This window comes from Acomys russatus, chromosome 5 (genome assembly GCF_903995435.1).
Source record: "Acomys russatus chromosome 5, mAcoRus1.1, whole genome shotgun sequence".
Classification (NCBI taxonomy): domain Eukaryota; kingdom Metazoa; phylum Chordata; class Mammalia; order Rodentia; family Muridae; genus Acomys; species Acomys russatus.
This window is the reverse complement of record NC_067141.1, coordinates 25116781-25141054: the sequence shown is the minus strand read 5'-3', so window position 1 is coordinate 25141054 and position 24274 is coordinate 25116781. Positions and strand designations below refer to the sequence as shown.

At 52.4% G+C, this 24274-nt stretch overlaps 1 protein-coding gene across 1 annotated transcript; it reads right to left on the bottom strand.

Moving 5' to 3' along the window:
• Positions 1 to 1935: 1935 nt before the first annotated feature.
• Positions 1936 to 5849, bottom strand: Fgf19 (fibroblast growth factor 19). Its single transcript, XM_051147040.1, has 3 exons — positions 5277 to 5849; positions 4979 to 5082; positions 1936 to 2309 (listed from the first exon to the last, which is right to left on the bottom strand). Exons 1-3 carry the CDS (start codon positions 5521 to 5523, stop codon positions 2013 to 2015), a joined length of 648 nt encoding a protein of 215 aa, XP_051002997.1. The 5' UTR covers positions 5524 to 5849; the 3' UTR covers positions 1936 to 2012.
• Positions 5850 to 24274: the final 18425 nt, after the last annotated feature.

Genomic DNA, 24274 nt, shown 5'->3' with positions numbered 1-24274 from the left:
AGTCCTTACCCCCACCCCGCGCCTCCCCTTTCTCCTTTCTGGTCTTGGAAACTTTTCCAAAGTCAGTTCCTAATCCAAAAGAGGTAAGAGGCTAAAGGTCTGAGCCCTTGTTTCTTTTGGGGAAGCCCCTCACCCACCCCCCCCATCCTCTCATAGTCCCTAAGGGCCAGTGTTGGTCAAGACCCTTGGCTGCCCCCCTCAGAGCCACCCTGCCCCTGCCCCTCCTCCAGCAATCTGAATTGACTCTGACAGCCATTGTTCTTGAACCCACCAGTCTAGGACACGTGGCCAAATCTCGTCCCCTCCCCCTCCCCTAGAGCTGCGCCCTTGATCCATTTGACCACAACCAGTCACTTATTTTCCTAGCCTGCCTGGCTGCTGGGGGCAGTGGTTAGCTGGTCCTGTGGTAAAGTCCTGGTTCCTACACAACAGAGGAATTCACCCAAAAGTTTAAGCAAGCTTTGGCTTTCCCAGAGAGGCAGAACAGACAGACATCAGGACACATCCGTAAAGCTGGGCTACCCCTGCATTGGATACTAGACGCTGAGAATTTTGCATTCTGGTGACATCCTCATTCTCCAAGATATCTTTTTTTTTTTTTTTTTTTTTGAATGTGGGCCTAGTGGCGTATGCCTCTAATCCCAGCACTAAGGGGACAGAGGCAGGTGGATCTCTGTGCGTTCGAAGCCACCTCGGTGGCCAAAGCTGTGTAATAAGAGAAACTTGGCCACAAAAAGACATACAAAAGGGAGAACGGAATAATTTCTGAACAAGCCCTTTCACACCTCCTCCCCTCACCAACCAGTGTGTCCCCAAATGGCAAAAACTGATGGTGGAGTCTTTCTGACTTAAATGATAACAAAGGTATCAGACCCCCTGTCTAGGATAGTCCTGTGGAAGCTTCTACATCACACTTGGAACACAACAAGTTTTGATACAAACCCAACTCCTTTTTTAATGTAGAAAACAAATGTCCTGTACATAAATATGATCTGGGGCATAAATAAAGTAAGAAAATAAGAGATGTATACAAAATAAATTACTTATAAATATCACGCTGCCAAGAAGTGCCGGGGAAAAGGATTCTTTTCCCTTGCTGTCACTGCAAAATTTGGGGTTTCCTAATCTTGTTGCATGCTTGCAAATGAGGGGTGCAGGTTGACAATGGCAGCGGGACACAAGTGGATGGCCCATGAGCTACTTGCTCTGGGAAGAGTGTGAACTAGGTGGATTCAGACCCTCGAATTCTGGAGTCACGTGACTAAGATAAGCTGCTGGGGCACAAATGGCTCCTTGGCTATCCATTCAGCTGAGGAATCAGTCCACTCATGAGCCTGGTATCTGACATCTGTAATGGGGATGGGGGGAGTTGGGGTAGCTAAATTGTCACCTGGAATTCTTAATCTCAAAACCATCCTGCAAGGCTCCCAAGGTTTTCTGGGTTGCCCTTTTTCCAAGTTTATGGCTCCATCAGTTCTGGCCAGGAGGCACTTGGGGGACAAATTGAGAGCCCCCATAAAGCCCTGACAGTCAATGTGCACCTCAGAGCCCACCTCCTGTAGATGAAATTTGCCATTTGACTCAAAATTAAGAATGTTTCACAGGCGTGAGTTCCCCATTAGTGGAGGTATTCAAACAGAAGTGGGGTAGCCTAGCCACATGTTGGCAGCCTCCAAAGTCAATGGGGCTGGGCTGGCAGCCAGGCAGGTAGTCAACTTGGGTTCAGGGTCAAGCCTACCCGCTAAAAACATATGTGGTCCATATGAGACCTAAGAATATGTACAAGGCAGCCGGATGGTGGTGGCGGCACACGCCTGTAATCCCAGCACTCGGGAGGCAGAGGCAGAGGCAGGCAGATCTCTGGTGAGTTCAAGGCCAGCCTGGTCTAAGGCAGCCAGGGCTACAAGAGAAATCCTGTCTCAAAAAACCAAAAAAAAAAAAAAGAATATGTACAAGTTTCTAATGGGAAGTTCATGGGATCTTGGGGTTTTCTATATACTATCAGAACCCATTTAACTCTGGAAGCTGGGGCTCTTCACCACCTCTGAGCCACCCATCATCCCAAATGGATCCATGTTGTCAGTTTTCAGGTTCCAAGAAAGCAACTGAGACTCCAGCTGGGCCTTGGCTTCATGGAAGTACTGGGGGAGCACAGGGATAAAGTTTGAGGGTTTCTGGTTCTGGCGCTGCTGACCGGCCTCATCCCTGATGAGGACGACGTGGAGGTGGTGCTTTGGGGACTTGTACTGATTGAAGCCTAAACAGTCCAGTTCCTCGCTGAAGGTACAGTCTTCCTCCGAGTAACGAACCTTTGGAGAAAGAAACAAGAGACTGTGAACGTGAGCGCTGTGGTATGTCCTGTGCCCGTGGCTGCCAGTAGCGTGCATTCCTATCAATTGCCTTTAAGTACATAGAAAGCCAGGCGTGGTGGTGCGCAACTATCCCATAACTTGTGACATGGAGACATGAGATCAAGAATTCGAAGCCAGCCTGGGCTACATGGGACGGTCTCTGTTAGCTCACCCCAGAAGCATCCCAGCATTTTTTCTTGAGACTGTCTGACTATATGTATCCCTGGCTAGCCTAGACCAGGCTGGCCTGGAACTCAAAGATCCACCTGTCTCTGCCTCCTGAGTACAGAGCTTAATGCCACCCATAACCATGTCAGGCCTGGATTTCCATTTTGAATCAGTCTCATGTATTCTATGCTGACGTTGAACTCCCGATCCTCCCGCCTTCCAGTCCCAAGTGTGGGGTGGTGACAAGCAGCACCCCTGTGCTAGTTTTACACAGTGCTCAGATGAACCCAGGGCCTTGAGAATGCTAGGCAACTACTTTACTGTTCCCTTGACAATCACAGCAATCCTCCTGCCTCAGCTACCAGAGGGTTGGGCTGGCAGGTGTATGCCAACATGACTAATTTGTACCAATTATCCACCTCAGTTAGGCTGAGTAATATCCATGCAGCCACTGGCAACGTGTGAGTCTCCTTGGCTTTTTCAAGTGACATTAAATTCTGATCATTAGCCGGGCGTGGTGGCGCATGCCTTTAATCCCAGCACTCGGGAGGCAGAGGCAGGTGGATCACTGTGAGTTCGAGGCCAGCCTGGTCTACAAAGTGAGTCCAGGGCAGCCGTAATAACATAGAGAAACCCTGTCTCAAAAAACAAAAACAAATTCTCATCGTAATTTATCAGCTTTCCAAACTCTGCTCCCAATTAGATTTCATTTTCCAGGTAGTAACTGCAGCCCTGGGGGTAAAGGGATCGGTTCCTGTCTGGATGGCCAGCACAAGAAGCTTTTCTTTCTTTTCCTTTTTTCTCTTTCTTTCTTTCTTTCTCTTTTCTTTTTTTCTTTAAACTGTGTACGCCAGGCTGGCTCCCAATCCTTCTGCTGCAAATCCTACAGGCCTGGGTCACCAGAACCGGCACAAGAAGCTTTTCTAATGCTGAAGTGGTTTAGTCTCCTACTATTGTGGGAAGAGAAGCCCCCTCGCGGCAGCCAGCCAGGATCCTCCAGATAATCCGCAGCCCCTCCCCCATGCCCAGGCCCAATACCCCACCCTGTGGGTGGCCGGAAATGTGTGCTGCAGGGAGATGTCCCAGATCCCCATCCCCAGTAACTAAACATTCCTAGCCCCTAAACTCGAGGTACTCGTGTCACATCCCTTTGGGAAAGCCTGCGTGGCTCAGTAGACACAGCCTTGTTTCTGCCTAAGGTGGCAGAGGTCACTGAACTGCAGGTAGAAGAGTGATGGCAGATAAGGCTCTGATAACAGGCCAATTCCAAGAACCCACAGCTCCTGGCTCGGCTGATGGCACTGGGACACAGCCACCAGGGCCCATGCTCCCTGAAAAAATGTGAACTGTACATAAACACAGGATGTATTTCTCTGGGAGAATTCTTAGGGAGAACTGGTCACCCTTTCTTCATATAAGAAAGGTAGGCTATGGAGCTTCTATTTAAAAAAAAAAAAAAGTCAGGAGTAGTTTATGATAGACTGTGCCTACTAGATCCGGGGCAGCACTGGAATTGAGCGGCAAAGCTCTTATAGGCCTTCAATTAGGTTAGAATGGGGCTCGGACTCTCCCTCCCACGCACTGTGGCAGGAGAGCTGCTCAGACCTAAGGTATCAGCTTTCAGACAGGCAGAGGACCCGACCCCCTTCTTTGTAAACTGGTTCCTCTGCAGCCCCCTCCTTTCTCTGAACCCCATTTCGTTGTAGATAAATCGTCTTCAGAGACACAAAGCAATTTTGAGACTCTTAAAGAAAACAAAACAACAAAAACCTTGAGCCCGGCAGCCATCCTTCCCCACAAGGAACCCCCTATCCCCAGCGCCGGGCTCCTCCCAGGAGCCCAGGCCTGCATGGGAGGCCAATGGCCAAAGGACCTCACACAGCCTCCGCTTGTACTGCTGGAGGGAGGCATGAAGGCTTCTTTGAACTCCCAGCCTTTGTCCAGCCTACCGATTTCAGGGTTACCCGAACCTGGCCTATCTGCCTCACCCCCATTCCCCCAGCTCCCAAGCTGGTGACCATTATTGGGGAGGTTCTAAAGTACCTAATCTTACACCACACTGTGTTCCAGGACATAGAAACTGACCGAAAACACTTCCTTTCTTTTCTTTCTTTTACTTGAGGGAGAGAAGGGAAATAAAGGACCACACACGCAAAGGTTGGAGATGAAAAGGGCGGAGGTGGGTTTTCCTGTTCAGTACCAAAGGGGCCGAAAGCTGAAAGGGACTCAGCAGCTAGCGGAGCCAGCCTTTAGAAGGATTAGGTACGCTCCGCTGGCCCTATTCTCCCGCTTACAGCCTGGGGCCATCACTTTCCGTACGGAGAGCGCCGAGTAACATTAACTTAACAAGCACTGGCTACCTTGCCCTCGAAGTTCCTTTTGGCTTAAATAAGAGGTGAAAAGACCCAACACAGACCCAGCGCGGCCCAGGAGCATCCCGCCTCGTGGCGGACACTCACCAGTCCCCGTATCTTGCCGTCCGGCCCCATGCAGAGGTGCCGCACGCTGCTGACGTCCTTGATGGCAATCGTCTTCAGAGACACAGAGCGAAACTCCAGCAAACCTGCGAGCAAGGGAAGGAAAAATCTGTAGCCCGGACCCCGCAACATGTGGGTACCGCAGGGCCACATTGCCTGGCCCCTCCCCAACTCCAGTCTAGGAGTCCGGATGTTGGGGTGTTAACTACCCCCCATAAGGCACGCTCGCGAGTTTTGGGGGGCTTGAGCGACCCACGGGGACGCGCTGGCGGACACTCACTTCGTTTATTCTGGTCGTCCTCGCAACCCACAAATCCATCGCTCCGGACATACAGGAAGCAGTTGGAGATGTGGGGACCAGCCACATACAGGTACTGCACGCGGATGGTTTTGCTCCAGCCGTAGATATAGAGCGGCCCTTCATCCGACAGAGATCGCCGGATCAGGGGACGCCCAGCCACGGCCAGGCACAGAGTGGCCAAGACCACGGCTCGGGCCACCGCACGTCCTTTCTGCGCCCTCCACATGGCACCTCGGGAGGTGTGAGGCGCGGCTACAAAGGGGGCGCGGAGACTGCGATGCAGCGGGGACGCGAATGGTAGGCGTAGGGCTGGCGCGGAGTAGCAGTAGCCTACCAGGTACCTGGGCGCTTGCGGCGCGGGGCGCGCAGAGCTGCTGCTCCGACGGCGTGATGGCTCCGGGCACGAGGCTTTATATATGTTTTGTCCTGTGGGCCCGCGGGTAGGTGGACCGCCGCATCAGAGCATTTCTCCTACTAATTGCATCAAGTCTCCGCCCTCCGCACACACCCACTCAGGCCCAGCCCAGTGACCCGCCCAGGCCGGCCAGTTCTGCGGGAGGAGGCCCTACACCCCTTGGCGACTGAGTCCGGGGTAGCAAGTGTTCAAAGCACAGCACCCTGGGTTATTGACTAGGCATTTTAATTTTTTTTTTTCTATTAATTATTGAGGTCGTTAGGGCCCGGGCTTTCAGAGGGATGCTCTTGGGGCGGTCACTAGAGACTGCAAGGCACGCAGAGCTCTGCCTCTTTGGCCCTTGTTTGAGTCTTGGGTCCTCTGCCTTATGCTGACCTCGCAGACTCTCCCCTCCCACGTTTTCCAGGTCCCAGACCCAGGCCCCTTTTTCCTGGGCATTTGCCCTGAACAGTGCAGACGTCGTGGGAGCGGGTCGCTCGCACTAGGTGGCGCTTTAGCCCCAGTTTCGGCCTCCACTCTGCTGCCAGCCGCGCTCGGCGTGTCTCATCCCTGTCCCGCGCGTGGGACTCCACAAGGCGAGCGTCACTGGGGCTGCGACTTTCGAGGAGGGTGCTGGCCACCACGCAGAAGCAGAACTGGCCGAGGGTCCCTTTTGTATCGGTGACCAGGCCCCTGAGTCTGCTTATGGGGGACAGCTGCCTACGGGCGAGGAGGGGACCAACTAGGAGCAACGGCGGGCGCCGCTGGCGGCGGGTCAGGTGGGAGGAGAATAGGGGCCTCTGGGAGAGCCGCTCTTGCAAAGAAAGGAGGCAGCCTGCAGAGAATTCCCCGTCGTGGAAGAAAGGGTCCTCGCAGGGGGCTTTGGCTCAATCCTTATCCTTTCTCATTATGCCTCCAATGCCCCAACTCCTGGGTGTGGGGCCCCGGGAAGCTGGTCTGGGGAAAGAGGTTCTGGCCTTGCTCAATGGTGATGGGAGGTCTGTCTGTGAGGGCGGGACAGCTGAGAGATGGCAGGTCTGATGAATCTCAATGAGGAACACGCCGCTTTCAGACGCCGTCAGTGGCTGGCGTTAATGACGGAGCTCTGGGAGACTGTCATCAGGAAAGCCTTTACAAAAAGACATCACCGAAGGCTCTCCAGATCCGGGACCCCATGCTGCGAGGCTCGGTTTAGAGACCGGTGCCTCCTGTAAAATCTAATTACTTCCCCCTTGTGATTCTCAATCGACAGCGCAGGCTATTAATCTTAATTGCCTTCTTCTGCCGCTTTCGTTTCAAGGTCTGTGGTAAGTGTGGGGTACAGGGGAGCTTGGCAGAGGCTTCACTGAAGATTTCCCCCAAATTGGGTTGAAGGGTGCCATACAGGTAGCAGCATCCCGTCCCCACCCTGCTCTCTTCTCGGAGACACGCCCCCCCAAGAGTTGGGGGTGTTGGTAATGGAGTGCTCAGAGAAATGTCTGCAGGGTCCTCCCCCGCGCCCCCAAGAACATTCTTCCCAGTGGTGGGGTTTGCATTCTGAACAAGTAGAAAACGGGCCTCTAGAAAATGACCTAACACTCCAAGACCGCACATCGTGAGAGGTGGAGATAGAGCCTGTGTATGGCAGAGGCAGGGTGGCCTGTCTAAGGGCTTAGGATGACAGCTGCAGATCCGCAGCTGGCCCATTGATGAAGTCTGGGCCGCGACATCAGCCTGCTTCTGGACTGGCCTTGAGGATCGTATGGAAGAACGGGCAGAGAGTGCTGAGACCTTTGTTCATATATACAGAACAAGAGCCTGGGTTGTTCACGTAGGGAGTGACAATGTTTTAATTGGCCTTTCATAGTTACAGTAACGATCTGTAAGTGACAGGTGAAGCCTAAAGGAAACTGAGGCTTACAGAGACAGAGCGTCTCTGGGGATCCGGATAACCACTCCCAGGTTTTGGCGCGTACCTCGGAAGAAAGGAGAGTTGGGGTGCGACGCGGGTAGGCAAGAAGAAAAGGGGGGGTGTGAAAAGCGAGTTTTTGCCAGCAGGGGGCGCCTGATGCTTTCTGCAGCCTCTGGATGCAGAACTGGTCCCCTGGAATTTCCAAAGCTCTGTGTGGCTCTAAGACTGCGTTTCTAGGTTGACATCTCAGGGTCTGAGTGGTGTGGGCAGCAGTGAACCTTGTGACCTCTGTTGTCATCTCAGGGCCCACACAGGAGCCCAGATGGCCAGAAGGGCTTGGTTTGAGGGCTTGTCTGCTGATTGTAAAATAATAATACTTTTTTTTTCTTTGACAGCTCCATACATTTTTTTTCAAAATTGTGTGTGTGTGTGTGTGCGCGCGCGCCAATGACTGCAGATGCCCATGGATGCCAGAGGTGTGATACGCCTCTGAAGCTGGGTGTGAGTGCTGGGAAGACAGTACACTTCTTAACCACTGAGCCATCTCTCCAGGCCCAGTTCCCTTCAACTTTCCCTAAAACCCCTCATAAATAATTTCCTCCCAGCTCCATGTCTTGTTGTGTTTGTTTGTTGTTTTGAGAGTCTCTCTCTCTCTCTCTAGCCCTGGCTGTTCTGGAAATCTCTATGAGGCCCAGGCTGGCTGTGAATTCAAGGCAAATCCTCTGGCCTCAGCTTATCATGTGCTAGGATTGATTACAGGTCTGAGCTGTCACACCTGGCTTTATTATTTCTTTTAAATTTCAGTATCAGACTTAGGAAAAGACCAATGAGAAGGCCAGTGCACAGTGAAAGGGGGAGACTGACCACTAATGGAGAAAGGGGTGGCTGTAGGTAATTAGACACTTCCATAGCATGAGTGTGGGGATAGCATTTGTTATACTTCTTAGAACTGTGCTCTGAGGGCTGGTAAGATGACTTAGCAAAAAAAAGTGCTTGCCCGAAGACCAAGTTTACTCCCCAGGGCCCACATGGTAGAGGGGGAACTGACTCCCACAGGCTGTGTTCTGATCTCCATACATGCACTATGGCTTGAGCGTGTACGAGTGCAAGAGAGAGCACGCAGGCGCACACGCGGACACGCACACACACACAAATAATTGTGCCTTCAAATCAGGGTGAAGGGTGAAATTTGTGATGTAATTTCTAAATTTTACAGAGTTGGGGGGCTGTGTCTGAATTTTAAAGGTGCGTTAATTTAGAACACGTTTGGGGTTTTGTTTTTTCATTGTTGAGACATCCTACACGGAATGCGCCCAGTAAACTGTTTTCTGGATGTAGCCTAAGGGTTCCTATGCTCATCTCGTTGTAGAAGTAGGTGTCACCTGGTGTCTCCAGGACTCTCTTCAGCTTGGAGAATGGAAACTACCTACCAAAATCTGATGAGAGGATCCCCTCTCGGGTCTTGGAAATGGCCCTTGATCCAGCTTCTCCATCATCTAGGAAAGGCAAGAAGACATTGCTGCAGAACATGCCTGAAAGTTTTGTGTCTGCCCCTGACTACAGGAGGCTGAGCCCACAGAGCAGGAAGCAGATCTACCACAGGCAAGCACACACATGCGCACACACACACAGACACACACACTCTCTCTCTCTCTCTCTCTCTCTCTCTCTCTCTCTCTCTCTCTCTCTCTTCCCCTGCCCCCCCCCCCAGCCCCCTCCCCCCGCCCGCCAGCACCTGCCAGCTATCCCCGAATTCACCAGCAAGGGCTCCCATCCAGAGTTGTGCTCTGGTGGGCTTGATTCATGTTGGCTTCCCACCAAGGGCAGGCCAGGGTGCAAGAGCAAATGCCAAGCCCAGGTTGTACAGGGTACCTTCCTTCAGCCCGTGCGACAGGTGGAAAGGTGAGATGAGGATCCAGTCAGTAGCCAGATGGACAGAGAAAGTTCTTTGCACCCTCTGCTCCTTATTCTGGGTCCCTTTAGGTTGTATTCCTCTGAGCTGGGCTCGCTGTCAGTCTTTTTGATGGGGACTCTGGAGTGCAATCCTAGGCACAGCTGGGAGGTTGCCCTCCTGAGGTCCAGTCTCTAGGGTGCCAGTGAGCTGAGGCCTGTGTGGCCCTAACTCAGTATGGACAGCTCAGTCTCCTGCTGGCTGCCAGCAGAATGGTGCCAGTGATATTGCTAGGAGCCCAGCAAGGTGGGTGGAGTCACTAGCGTAGAAGTGCATCTCTGTGGGCAGAGCGAGCTCTCCATTTTCAGTGCCTGTTTCCCACGCCTTCTGTTTGTTTTAAGAGATCTTCTGGAAGTTTCCTCATAAGATACTTTAGAGTCACAGTCTCTGTTCCTCTTGAACTGGGGCCTGGTGGCTCTGAGTGTGTTTATGTGACATCCCTAGGGATACAGAGCTCAAGTGTATCTCATGTTCTTGCCCTATCTGATTCTGTGAGTGACTGTGTGACCACATACACATTTGGTACCATCTGAAGACCCCACAAGCCACTGCCCACTCACCAGGGCTGGTTCTGAAGACCCTCCTAAGGGAAGCATGGCGTTTTTCCTATTCCAGAAGCTGCTCTCCCCCCTTGCAACACACACACTTCCTGAGCGACTGCTGATGCTTGTTCCAACCATAAGGGGACAATTTCCCCACACTGGCCAGTTTGTAGGCAACAGGGCTGGAATCTGAACACAATGCCACTGGCCTCTCTAAGGACCCCTTCAAGAGTGGGGAAAATGGCCACTGACTAACAACAATTACTTTCATAGATATTGACCCTTCAGAGCAACTAAGGCAGGAAGCCAGAGATCAAGACACGAGCAGGAGCCAGGTGTGGTGGTGCGTACTCGTCACCCCAGTGCTCAAGAGGTAGGAGCAGGAGGACCAGGAGTTCAGCATCATCCTCAGCTATAGAGAGAGCTCAAAGCTGAGCAGCAGTGGTGGCACACGCCTTTAATCCCAGCACTCGGGAGGCAGAGGCAGGCAGATCTCTTTGAGTTCGAGGCCAGCCTGGTCTACGGAACAAGTTCCAGGATAGCCAGAGCTATTACACAGAGAAATGCTGTCTCAAAAAACAAAACAAACAACAGAAATCATAGTAATAGCAACAACAAATTGTGTAGGGCTGGAGAGAGATGCTCAGCAGTTAAGAGCATTGGCTGCTCTTCCAGAGGACCTGGGTTTGATTCCCAGCACCCACATGATGGATTGCAACCATGTAGAACACTCCAATTCCTGGGGGAGCGGGGTCCAATAGACACCATTTATGGTGACAACCTGCATACAGTCAAAACACTCAGATACATAAGGTAAAAATAAGTATAAATCTAAAAATACCAACTATTTAAGATAAAATAAAGGATGGCTATGGGCAGGCTTACTTGTTTCCAGGCTCTGAGGGCTGTTCCTTGGCCTCTCTGGCTCCTGCTGCCTCCAGGTCCCCCTCAGCACAGGAAAGCATAACCTGGCCTTGTCTTCCATCTCCAAGTGGTATCTGCCTGTTTACTTCCTCCCCAGCTCTCCCTGTCAGGGTTCTTGGCTGGATGTCTTTGGACTTAGCCTCACCCCCAGCAAAGATGCTGCCAGTGGGGTGTGTGTGTGTGTGTGTGTGGTGTTGCTGTTGTTGTTGTTGTTGTTGTTGAGACAAGGCCTCACTGTATATTTCTGCTTGGCCTCAAACTCACAGAGATCCCCCTGCCTCTGTTCGCTAAGTGCAGGTATTAAAGGCGTGTGCCACCTCACCCAGCCTTCTTGAAGTTTTTTTGTTTCACTCCCTGCAGAAAGCTCCTTTGAATGTGTGCATTCGCTTTTGGGCCTGGAAGGGGGCATCTAGGGGATGCCTAACAGTTTAGCTGGGCATAGGCACTCCCAGTCAGTGTTCCTTCCCACCTCCTAGATGCCTTCCTCATTGCCCTGAGGAAGAAGCGGTGGGCAGTGTGTTCCCAGAGTGTGGATGTCAGCAGGGAACTCCCTGTGTGCAGTCTGAAGGTCCTATGGTCAGGAGCTCACTGGGCACAGGAGGATGGACCTGAGAGTCGCTCTACAAAGGACCCTCCCTGGGCAACTTTCGTCACGGCTCCCTGAACTCTGGTCCCTTGTTGGACTGGCCCTGGCTGACTCCAACACACCACAACCCCATATCTGTGATGGGATCCTGGGCTTCCTATAGCAGGGAGGCCTGCAGGGAGATGGAGCAGAGTGTCCCCAGCTCTCCCTCCCTCTGGAGAAAGTCACTAGAGGCAAACAAGATCTCTCACCGGCAGCAGAGTTTCTCATCCTTTGTGCAGCGCCTAGCTTCTGCAAAGCTGGTGGGCCCCTCCTCACGTACACCCGGAAAGCCCCTTCCAGCAGAACACAAAGGAGGTCCCCTCATGATTGGCACAGATAGAGCTGAAGGGCAAGGCTTCCTCTTACCGCTCAGCTGGCCTGGTTCTCCAGCAGAGACACTGGCATGGCTTCCCTGTCCCAGAGCTACTGACAGCACCCATACTCCAACCTCCTGTGCTGAAGGCCCATCCCCAGTTCCCACTGGGACCAAGATGGACCCAACAAAAGCCTATGAGCCTCACCCATCTGGAAAAAAAAGAGCTCAGAACTGCAGGCCCCAGGTGGCAGATAAGAGGGTAAGAGGCAGTCCTGGTCCCCAAGTTCAGGGCTGTGCACAAGTTTTCAGGTGCTCACACCCAAAGCAGAAATGGTCATAACACATCTCAAACAAACAAACAAACAAACAAAAAACCAATATTTTTTAAAGATTTTATTTATTTTCTTTTTTTTCCTTTTTTTTTTGAGACAGGGTTTCTCTGTGTAGCTCTGGCTGGCCTGGAATCCCTTTGTAGACCAGGCTGGCCTCCCCGAGTGCTGGTACTAAGATTTATTTATTTATGTATACAATATTCTGCCCACATGTATGCCTGCACACCAGAAGAGGGCACCAGATCTCATATAGATGGTTGTGAGCCACCATGTGATTGCTGGGAATTGAACTCAGGACCTTTGGAAGAACAGGCAGTGCTCTTAACTTGAGCTATCCCTCAAATAAAATTTTAAGTGTGCAAAGATATTCACTGGAGTCCAGTTCAGAGCAGATGACAAACCTCTTTCTGCAGAGAGCTTTGCTGCAGGATAAGTATATTGGCTCTAAGTGGTTTCGAGGGGTGGGGGTGGAATAGCAGGGGAGGTCTACGGCTATGGTGGGGGGATAAGGAGGCTGCTCCACTCATGGCTTATTTCCCATTCCTTCTCTCACATTCCCCATAGTGAACTAACTGCTCTCCTCCTCGTCACAGCCCAGAAGCTGTGAAACTTACAAATGATATTTTCAAAGTGACCCAGGGCTACAGACAAAGGAGCCCATGATGTGGTTGAGTGACTCCATCAGTCAGCACTGAGTGGTCACATTTGGGGACGTCAGTGCAGCTCCAGTGGTCAAAGGCACATGGACAGCACCGTCTCACACATCTCTGAATGTCACCTTCCTCCTAAACAAAGCCTTAGGTCCTCATACAATGGCCTTCTAGTCAGGCTTCTCCGGCCGGAACCATTCTGGTGTTTTCCTTCCAGGGTCAGAGGCACTGCCCTGGGGTGGAACCTGAGCCTCGGCCTCATCTCCTCAGCAGCCCGGGCTGTGACCTCGTGGAGACGCTTTTGGGCTACTTTGTGCCTGCTGAGGAGCCTTTTAACTTTTTGCAGTTCCAGCCTGTCCTCTCCAAAGGGCTCAGGAGATTCTCAGGGTCCCGGCAAACCTGGCGAGTCCCCAGTGCTTTGATTCACAGAACAGATGTTTGCCAGGTGACACTTGCAGGGCGGAGGGAGGCGGGGTGGAATTGAATAAGAATAGGGGTGTTGGCGCCCAAAGCTGACAGAGCCCTGCTCCTAGTTTGGGCTGTTAATGGGTAGGGAACAAATTGGGGCTACCACCTGTGGTCCAGCTGGTAGGGACCAGAAAGGGGAGCTACAGGACACAGGGCAGGTCAAGGTTGGCCAGGACTTCCTCAGACCCAGAAGCTGCTTGGGTCTTCTCTTAGTCTCAGTTTCCCCCAGGATGCTCTCTACCTCATTTTTTCTTTCTTTCTTTCCCTTTTTCTGACTCAGTATCTCACTGCGTAGCCCTAGCTGGCCTGCACCTCAGTGTGTAAACCAGACTGGCCTCAAATTCCCAGAGTTCCACCTGCCTTTGACTCCTCAGTGCTGGCATTAAACATGTACACCAGCATGCCAGGCCTAGGTGCTGGTGCTCTTTAGTCAAGTCCTCTAGCCAGCAATGACCAGGCACAGGAGAGGTTAGCATGTCCCTTCCCTCCTACAGCCAGTGCATTCTTTGTTAACTTGCTTGCTTGTTTCTCAAGACAGGTTTCTCTGTGTGGCCCTGGCTGTCCTGGAACTTGCTCTGTAGATCAGGCTGGCCTTGAACTCATATAGATCTGTCTGCTTCTGTTTCCCCAGTGCTAGGATTAAAGGTGTGTGCCACCACTCCTGACTGACTTCTTTTCTTTTTCTTTTTTCTTTATATTTTATTGACTTATTGATTGATTTTTCAAGACCAGATTTATCTGTGTGAGAGCCACGGCTGTCCTGGAACCATGGGCTTTGCAAACCAGGCTGACCTCAAACTCAGGAAGATCTGCCTGCCTCTGCCTCCTGAGTGCTGGGATTAAAATTGTGCATCATCACGCCCTACCCCTTCTTTTTAATTAAAACAACAACAACAACAGCAGCATACGTCTTAAATTATATTTCCGTGGAGGGCGTGTGAGCACATTGATGAAATACCCACAGAAGCCTGAAGAGGGCGTTAGAGCCCCTGAAGCTGGAGTTGCAGGAACTTTTAAGCCTCAGAACATGGGTACTGGGAACAGAACCTGCACAGACCTGTTCAACTCCTCTGTAACCAAGTACTTTTAACCACTAGGCTGTCTCCACCTGACTGGCTTATTTTACCATGGGGGCTACTGGAAAGGCTAGGCTGCAGGGTTCTTTCTTCCTGAGAGATAGAGGGGCCAGAGTTGCATAGAAAGAAGCCCTGCTTCAAGATCAGGGGCTAGGAAGGCACAGGCAGGGCACTTCCCAACTCCACAGTTGATGGACAGTTAGTGGGAGGGGAGGCGTGCTGGTACTGCCTGGAGAACTGGAGGCTTGCCAAAGAGTTGAGAACTATCACCCGAATGCCCAGCTTGAACCCCTCAACAGCGCAGCCTGACCCTTTGGTTTGTGTGTTTGTTTTCTCCTCGTAGCTCCCTTTTCCACCATCCCATCACAGGGCAGGCAATGACCCTCTCCGCCCCACCTTCAAATTCAGCTGTTTGCTAGCGCCCAGCCAGGTGCTCAGACCTTTCAGGTGTTCAGTAAGTATCCAGGAAGGAAGTCAGGCCGGGGTGGACGGCTGAAGAGATGGAAGGGTGGCCAGCCTAGAGCAGGGAGAAAATGAGCAGCTGTACACAGGATTGGGAAAGCGACCAGATAATCACGCTGGCTGCCTGTTATCCCAGCACTTGGGAAGTCAAAGCAGGATTGCTGCCAGCTTGAGGCCAGCCTGGATTACATGGCAAGAAACAGACAGTGGGCTGGTGTTATCCAGAGTTAACACTGAGCCAGACCACAGCACCTGGGGAGACCACAGGGGCTGAAGGATACCCATAGCATATTTGCAACGTGAGGCAAAGCAGGGACTCCCCGTGACACCGGAGCAGGCACTGGCTGTTCTACATAAGGAACATCTTCCTCTCTCCACAGTTTTTTGTAGGCCACTGCCACCAGGGCTTAGTGCCCTGTCAGTGCCCAAAGCTGGCAGAGCTCTGCTCCTAGTTTGGGCTGTTAATGGGTAGGGAACAAATTGGGGCCACCAATTTTTGTCCCTGGGTTTAGTGGCACCAGGGTTTAGTGGCAGTGGAGTCTCTCAGTGGCTACACAACACAGGGATCACAGAGAAATCCTGTTTTAATCTGTGTGTGGACAAACCTGTCCTCCTTTCTTTTCTTTAATTATTTCTGTTGTTTGTTTATTTGTTTGTGTGAGACAGGGTTTCTCTTTGTAGCCCTGGCTGTCGTGGAACTCACTCTGTAGACCAGGTTTTATTCGAACTCACTCTGTAGACCAGGCTGGCCTCGAACTCAGAGATCACTTGCTGTATGTAGGCGGGTGGAAGTCAGAGAAAGACCCTGGGTGTTATTCTCAGGAACCCTGCCAACTTCGTTTGAGACAGGTTTTTCACGGACCAATGCCAGGCTGCCTGGCAGAAGCATCCTCCTGCCTTTGCCTCCCCAAAGCTGGGATTCCAAGTGTGTGCCACCACACCTGGCATTTCTGTGGTGGGTCTGGCTTTGTACTCTCGTTCTTATCCTTGCCTTGCAACCACGTTACCTACTGAGCCATGTTCCTAGCCTAGTTTTACTTTTTTCAAAGATCTTCAAGCAAGTACAGAGGGGGAAAGTCTGCTTAAAATTGCCATTTGGCAGTGTGAGGTGCAGCTGGAGGTCTGATGGGTCTGCCTGCCACAACAGACATTTCCCTCACGGCTGAGGAATCCCAGGTTCTGACATCACTGTGACCCCAGATGGGTCCCTAGAGGAGACAGAGGGAAACAGACAACAGTGGTATGGAATACTATACAACAGAGAAATGTGACTAGCTCGTACACCCATGAGTGAATCTGAGAGATGTGAAGAAGGAGGAAAGGGCAAAATACACACACACACACACACACACACACACACACACACACACACACAGGAGAAAGAGAGAGAGGGGCACAGAGATGAAAGGCAGCTCTCTAGAGAGGTGTGTCTGAGCTGTTAAACTACAAAGCAAGCTGTGAAGGGTCAGAAGGAAGGTTCCCTGGGGCAGGGAGGCCAGGCTGGGGTCAGGAAAAGCACAGGGTGGGAGCTGTAGGGTGACCAGGCCCTTCCTGGTGTTGGCTGCCGTTGTCCTGTGGGCATCTGCTTTAAGATGATTCCCAGAGTCCCTCACTGTGCTGTCTCCCTGTGCTTTGTCCCTGCTTCTCAGTGTCCTGGCTGCTGGTGAGTACTTAGGGGTGGGGCCAGTAGTTTCCACTTGGATGTTAATAGATTGGAGACCATCACCAAGCTTTGCAGGGCTATAGCTTGACAGCTGGCCTATAATTCCCACCTCCAAACAACTCTGAGGAATGGCATTTATGGTCCTTGGTCACACCTGGAGGCCTGAATCCAGGGATGGGGGGGCCTTCTGGCACCAGGACACAGAGTTGCACTCTCGAGAGGGTTCAGAGGCCCAGAAGTTGCCCAGAGGTGCTGGCAGCTGGGGACACTGAGAGCCAATTCGTAGAGGGCTGCTACTTTTCTGAGGTGTGGCATTCCACAAGGTGAGGGCCTGATGGGGACATGGAATGGTCTTGGGCTTTGAATGGGTCAGAGGTGGGGGGGGTGTGGAGTTAGATTTCAGAGACCACCATCAGAGGGCCTATACAGGCACCTTCCAGGGACTGAGTAGCCTCTGCGTAGCCAGCAGTGGATATGGCCCTGTACTGTACCAGAGTGGGTGTTGGCTGGCACCTTCCTACCCACCAGCACTCGGCACCAATACCATGTGAAACTGTCATCTTCTGTCCCATAGGGATCACAGCCTCAGGGTTTTTCTGCCAAGGACCTACTGTGTCATGGTGTTTATACAACACAGGGAATCTATCTGCCATCAGGAGAGAGGGTCCTGCATTTCCCCCTGGTGACCTGAGCCTGAAAGCAAGGACAACCCACCAAAGGCCCAGTAGGGCCAGAAACCAAGTGCTTTGGTCTTCTCTGAGCTCTTCCATGAGAAGATCCCATGGGGGTGCTCCAGAGGACACAACCCGTGATATGCCTCCCTCCTGGACTGGCTTCAGAAGGCATTTGTTTATTTATTTTCACTGCTGGGCATTGAACCAAAGGCACAACACCACTGAGCTAACCTGAAGCCCTTTTTCCATTTTACTTGAGGCAGTTGTACTAAGTAGCCCAGGCTACCCTTGAACTCATTGCATAACCCACATAAGCCTTAAATGTTCCATCCTCAAGACAGAGGCAGGTGGATCTCTGTGAGTTTGAAACCAGCCTGGTCTACAAATTGAGTCCAGGGTCACCAAGGCTACACAGAGAAATCCTGTCTCAAAAAACAAACAAACAAATGTTCCATCCTCCTGCCTCAGCTTCCCCAGTAGCTGGGGGAAACAGGTCCCTGTTGGTTGTAGGTGTTAAAGGAGCCTCAACTTGGGTGTTCATCCTTGACCAGCTCAGCAGCCATGTGATTCCCTTCCTCAGTTGCCTAGTGGGTTACCTGCTGTGGTAGTCAACTCATAAAGGCTGGAGCCAGATGGATCCATGCAAAAGAACGTGTGCCTGTGGGCAGCCTGGCCTGGTTTTGTGGGTCAGCATGACACATCACTGACTGGCCTGCCTGCCTCTGGTAAGGGCACATTGTAAGAGCTGACAGCCCAAAACTCACCATAACTGGTAAGAGAGACGGAGAGATGGCTCAGTAGTTAGAAACAGGACCTGGGTTGCATTCCCAGCACCACACGGCAGCTCACAACTGTCTTTAACTGCAAGATCTGACACCCTCACCCTGACGTACATACAGGCAAAGCACCAATGCACATAAAATAAAAATAAAAGTGAGAGAGACAGAGACAGAGAGAATGGGGGAGGAGGGCTAACACAAGCCTTTGAGCGTGGTAGGCACTAGCCCCAAGAGGGCAGATGGCAGCTCTGAAGTCTTACCCACTGCCACAGCATCTGTACTGCAAGGAAAAAAAGCTGCTCTCACCGGGCGCATGGCACGAGCTGTGAAAACACTAGACAGAGGCCAGGAGTCCTTGTGCAGGCCACAACCTGTACAGCTATACAAGGCTGGCCTGCCTGCCTGCTGCCTGCTGCCTGCTGCCTGCTGCCTGCTGCCTGCTGCCTGCTGCCTGCTGCCTGCTGCCTGCTGCCTGCTGCCTGCTGCCTGCTGCTGCCTGCTGCCTGCCTGCCTGCCTGCCTGCCTGCTGCCTGCTGCCTGCTGCCTGCCTGCCTGCTGCCTGCCTGCCTGCTGCCTGCTGCCTGCTGCCTGCTGCCTGCCTGCCTGCTGCCTGCTGCCTGCTGCCTGCCTGCCTGCCTGCCTGCTGCCTGCTGCCTGCCTGCTCACTGCCTGCCTGCCTGCCCACTGTCTGCCCGCTCACTACCTGCTTGCCTGCCCATTGCCTGCCTGCCTGCCTACTGCCTGCCTGCTGCCTGCTGCCTGCTGCCTGCTGCCTGCTGCCTGCTGCCTGCTGCCTGCTGCCTGCTGCCTGCCTGCCCACTGCCTGCCTGCCTGCCCACTGTCTGCCCGCTCACTACCTGCTTGCCTGCCCATTGCCTGCCTGCCTGCCTACTGCCTGCCTTCCCACTGCCTACTTGTTTGTCTGTCTGCCTGACTGCCCACTGCATACCTGCCCACTGCCTGCCTGCCTGCTGCCTGCTGCCTGCTGCCTGCTGCCTGCTGCCTGCTGCCTGCCTGCCTGCTGCCTGCTGCCTGCCTGCTCACTGCCTGCCTGCCTGCCCACTGTCTGCCCGCTCACTACCTGCTTGCCTGCCCATTGCCTGCCTGCCTGCCTACTGCCTGCTGCCCGCCTGCCCACTGCCTGCTTGCCTGCCCACTGTCTGCCCGCTCACTACCTGCTTGCCTGCCCACTGCCTGCCTGCTGCCTGCTGCCTGCCCGCTCACTACCTGCTTGCCTGCCCATTGCCTGCCTGCCCGCCTACTGCCTGCCTTCCCACTGCCTACTTGTTTGTCTGTCTGCCTGACTGCCCACTGCATACCTGCCCACTGCCTGCCTGCCCACTGCCTACTTGTCTGTCTGCCTGCCTGCCCACTATGTACCTGCCCACTGCCTGCCTGCCTGCCTGCCCACTACCCACTACCTGTTTCTCTGTCTGACTGCCTGCCCACTGCATACCTGCCCACTGCCTGCCCACTGCTTACTGCCTGCTTACCCACTGCCCACTGCCTGCCTTCCCACTGCCTGCTTATCTGTCTGCCTGCCTGCCTCCCACTGCGTACTGCCCACTGCCTGCCTATACAGATTTGTGAGAGCTTGCCCACTTGTGTGAATGCAAACAGGGACAGGCTGTCCAGAGACACTTATGCACATGCACATACATGTGTACACACACATTCACACAACCTCGTAATTTGGGTCCAGGAAGAAAGTGGATAGACAATGGAAGCCCTGGAAATTCCTTGGACCAATTAAACCTAATAAATCTCTCTAGAGCAGTGGTTCTCAGCCTTCCTAATGCTATGACCCTTTAAAACAGTTCCTCATGTTGCGGTGACCCCACAACCATAAAGTCATTCTGTTGCCTCTTCAAAACTGTAACTTTGCTACTATTATGAATCATAATATAAATATCTTATATGCAGGATATCTGGGATTTTTTGTTTGGTTGGTTTGGTTTTCTGAGACAGAGTTTCTCTGTGTAGCCTTGGCTATCCTGGAACTCACTCTATACATCAGGCTGGCCCTGAACCCACAGAGATCCGCCTGCCTCTGCCTCCTGAGTGCTGGGATTAAAGGCATGCACCACCACCACCACCCACTGATATACAACCCACAAAGGGATCACAATGCACAGGTTGAAAACTGCTGTCCTAAAGACTGGCCTGGGGACTGGGAAACCTGGCTTCCTACAGCTGTTCCTAGGATAGCACTGTAGCATTGTGGAAGCTATAGCTGACCTCACTGTCAAGGCATTGGCAGCCTTGCCCAGGTCCTAGCAGCAGGCAGGAGAAGTGTTGTGGGCCTGGTGTCTCTGTGGGCTGCACCCTGAAAAGCCCAGGATATGGAGGCACAGGAGGACCTGACATAGAAGTCTGTCTGCCCACTGCATGCCCTGGCACTGTCCAGCGACCCACTGCCCCAAGTCCCTCCAGTCTCAATCTGCAGTGTCAGGTTTACAAGCTGAGGGCAGAGGTCATCCAGACATCCATCCCAGGCCAGAGGGCTGACCTTTCCGTGACCAAGTCAGAAGAGCCCTGGGACCCAGTGAGGAACTTCAGACCCCTTGGCCACCATCTGAAACACTGCTTGAGGGTTGACCCTAATCGCCCCTAATTTAGGAGACAAATGGCCAATTAAGGGACCATTTGAGAAGCAGAGAAGCAGAAGGCTAGTGAGGAGACAGACAGACGCGACACAGCCATCCCCGCCATCACATGGTCGGAGAGTCTGCCCACCAGCTGGGTGCAGGACACGGCTTTCTCTCCTGACATCAAGGAACGGGGAGGGCACACCCCTAGGGCCAAAGTCCCCATGGCAACATCCCCGAGGGGCCTGCAGCTCATGTCGTTCCTGATTCTGCCTCTGACACTCAGTGATAGAGATGTCCACACTGGGCATTGGCCGGGGAGCCACTGAGGTCCATGTGTATGTTCAGGGCCAGGGCTGGAAGGGAGCAGGGAAGAAATGACTGAGCAGCAGGTAAACAGACAAGTAGGGAGGGACTGAAAGTTACTGAGCAAGTATGAGGACGCAGTTCCGATGCCCAGTTCCCACATAAAGGCAGGTGTGGTAGCTTGTGTCCCGGTCTTGGATGGCAAGACGGAGGCAGAGACAGGAGACTCCCCAGAAGCTGGTGATCTTGCTGGACAGGCTACCTGGCAGAGAACAGGAGATCTTGCCTATTGGCTCTCAACGCCATAGAGATGCTGGGAGAGGACTGACCACCCCAAAAGCAGGCCCCTTTTGCAAGGACCCCCATAATACCTTGCAAGCGCTTGCAAGGCAAATTGCCTTAAGTGCTCCTTTCTTCTTGGGTCAGGTGTTCACTGTGGGCAGGTGTCCTTTAGAGATGTCCCCCCTTTCCTCTCCAGGGCAGGGTACCCCTCTCCTTCTGATGTCCCTGGCCCCACCCAGGATCAATTGACCCCTGTGATACCTGCTGAACAGGTGAGTAAGAGGCTGGCTGTCCGCCAAGGCCTGCCTAGGATAGATACAAGCACTGATGCAGGAGGCTAACTGAAATAAAGTCTCTTTGCTCCTGGCAGTCCCCTAGCTTCCTCAGCATCCACCAAAGCAAGGGTGCGGGAGGTACACCCTTAATCCACACCAGCTCGCAACTGTCGGTAACTCCAGTCTCAAGGGATTCAGTGCCATCTGAAGGCATAGAAGGAAAAAGATGACTGGGTGGAGGCAGAGAGAGAGAGAGAGAGAGAGAGAGAGAGAGAGAGAGAGAGAGAGAGCACAATGCCAGGAGAGGAAGAAAGGGGACTTTCATGGCCTTTGGTGACAGAGCCGCAACAGAGGAGCCCAGACCTTTGCTGGACCACGCCACTCCTCAGCAGCACAGGGCTCTGCGGGCCTCCCCAGTTGACTCTTCATTGTCTAGACCACTTGTTTTGTCAGCCCTGGCATCTGCAGGGAGCTCCAGCCAGAGTTCTGCTAAGGACCTCTGCTTTCCTTTTGGAAGGACAAGATGAACAGATGACCAGTATTACCTCTTTGCCCAGTTGATTGAGCCCTGGCTCTGTTGCCAACTCAAAGGAGGCTTGGGAGGGCCTGTGACAGGTGGGCGGGTGGGGAGCCCACTAAGTGGCAATGGCCAGACCTTGATATGACCCAGACTTTAGGGTATATTGCAAGGTGGTCATTGTTTTTCTCATATCTTGCTATGTGGCCTGTCTCCCCCAAACTTGGCTCTAGACTTCCATCTTGGGACTGGGGAGATGGTTTATTCTGTCAAGTGCTTGCCACCCGAGTTTGGATCCACTGCACCCATGTAAGAAGCTGGGTGTTATGGCACATGCCTGAACTCAGCCCTTGGGATGTGGGTACAGGAGGACCCCTGGAGCTCACTGAATCAATGAACTCTGAGTCTTTCTCTGAGACTGATGGGACTCTCACTGGTCTGTGACTTCAGTTCCAGGGAATTTGATGCCCTCTTCTGATCACAGTCAGTACTACTGCATGTACATGGTGTACAGACTTACATGCAGGCACGCACTCATACAAATAAAGTAAAAATGCATAAACCTTAACAAAACAAGGTGGCGGCTGGAGAGATGGCTCAGTGGTTAAGAGCACTGCCTGATCTCCCAAAGGACTCAGGTTCAATTCCCAGTACCCATATGGCAGTTCACAACTGTCTGTAACTCCAAGATCTGGCACTCTCACACAGACACATATGCAGTCAAAACACCAATGCGCATAAAATAAAAATAAATAAATAAATAAATTAGTAAGTAAATAAATAAATAAATAAAAAGGTGAAAAGCAATCAAAGACAGATCTGGTGTTCACACATGGATGCATGCATGTGCCCATGCAACTTGCACACAGAACTTGTGCTTGCTTATTTTTCTGCAGGGCCATTCATCGCTCCTCCCAACCCAGGAGGAAGTTCATAATGAACACTGGGATCATATGTATCTGAGCTGCCCACAGGCTCACGGCTTGAACATGGGTTCCTTATCAGTGCTATTTTGGAAGGCTGTGGAACTTTTATGAGCTGGGACCTTGCTGGAGGAAGAAAGTCATGGGAGTGGGTCCTCGGGGACATATTATCTCTGACTCCCTTCCTGTCTTCTCTCTGCTTCTTAGCCACCACAATATGAACCACATCTATCTGCCTCAGCCTCCCAAGTGTTGACCACACTCATGAGCTGCCAAGCCTGCCTTCCCTATGAACACTAATTTGGGGATCACGGCTCATCTGAATGAAGGCCTATACCTCTGCGCAGAGCTGCAGGCTGCTCTGTTATTCCTGATGACAGTTTGGAAAGGACCCTGCCTATGCAAGGCGCCTGACTGAGAGCTCACACCAAGTAGGTAGGCAGCACAGTCCAGTCAGGATTCTCAGGAAGTGCCTCTTGGGCAGGCCACTTCACCCTCATGGCCATGGCCTTCATGGCAGGACAGAGTTACTGTTGGACAGGGTCCTGGCTCCCTGGGTGTGTCATCCCAGGGAGTGCTGACACTGCAGGTGGCTGCCCTGCAGGGCCCCTCCAGGTGGGCTCCAGAGCCTTCAGAATACCATAATGATCAGGAGTGTTTCTTTATCACATCCTCCTTAATGGTCCATTAAAAGCAAGTCAGGGCCTAATGATTACAGGGGAAGTTCTGCTGCCTGTGCCTTTGAAATACACGGAGGCTTGCAGGCTCTGGGCGGAACGGGGTGTTTGAAGTGGCAGTCCTTCCAGGAGCATCTGGAAGGCTGTGCGGCCCACACTACAGACACATCGGGCACAGGCAGCCCTCAAAGGGGCTCTGGCCCAATGCTGGACCAGGCTCTGCTTTTCTCTCTGGTTTTAACTTGCCCCAACCCACAGGGTGCTCCTTTGGGCTTTTCTTTGGTGTTGGGTGGGGAAGGCCATGGAGTAGGGAGTAGGGGATAGGGACAGAATTCTTTTTTTTTTTTTTTTTTTTTTTAATTTGTCTCTGAGCTGAACAACAGAGAATTTTTACTCCAAAGAATCAAGCTTGCTTGGCTTTCTGTTGCTGTTGCTGTTTTGTTTTTGCTTTTGTTTTTGTTTTTTTTGAGACATGGTTTCTCTCTGTAGCTCTGGCTGTCTTGGAACTCCCTCTGTAGACCAGGCTGGCCTCGAACTCACAGAGATTCTTCTGCCTCTGCCTCCAGAGTCCTGGGATTAACGGTGTGTGCCTCCACAACCAGCCAGGCTTGGTTTATTAATTCAGGTAAAGATTACTACAGATTTTAAAAAAAAAGATT

Coding starts and splice junctions, on each gene's coding strand:
- Fgf19 (XM_051147040.1), bottom strand. CDS start 5,523: ATGTGGAGGGCGCAGAAAGGACGTGCGGTGGCCCGAGCCGTGGTCTTG. Junction 5,083..5,276: donor GGACGACCAGAATAAACGAA/GTGAGTGTCCGC, acceptor CCTTGCTCGCAG/GTTTGCTGGAGTTTCGCTCT. Junction 2,310..4,978: donor ACGGCAAGATACGGGGACTG/GTGAGTGTCCGC, acceptor CTTTCTCCAAAG/GTTCGTTACTCGGAGGAAGA.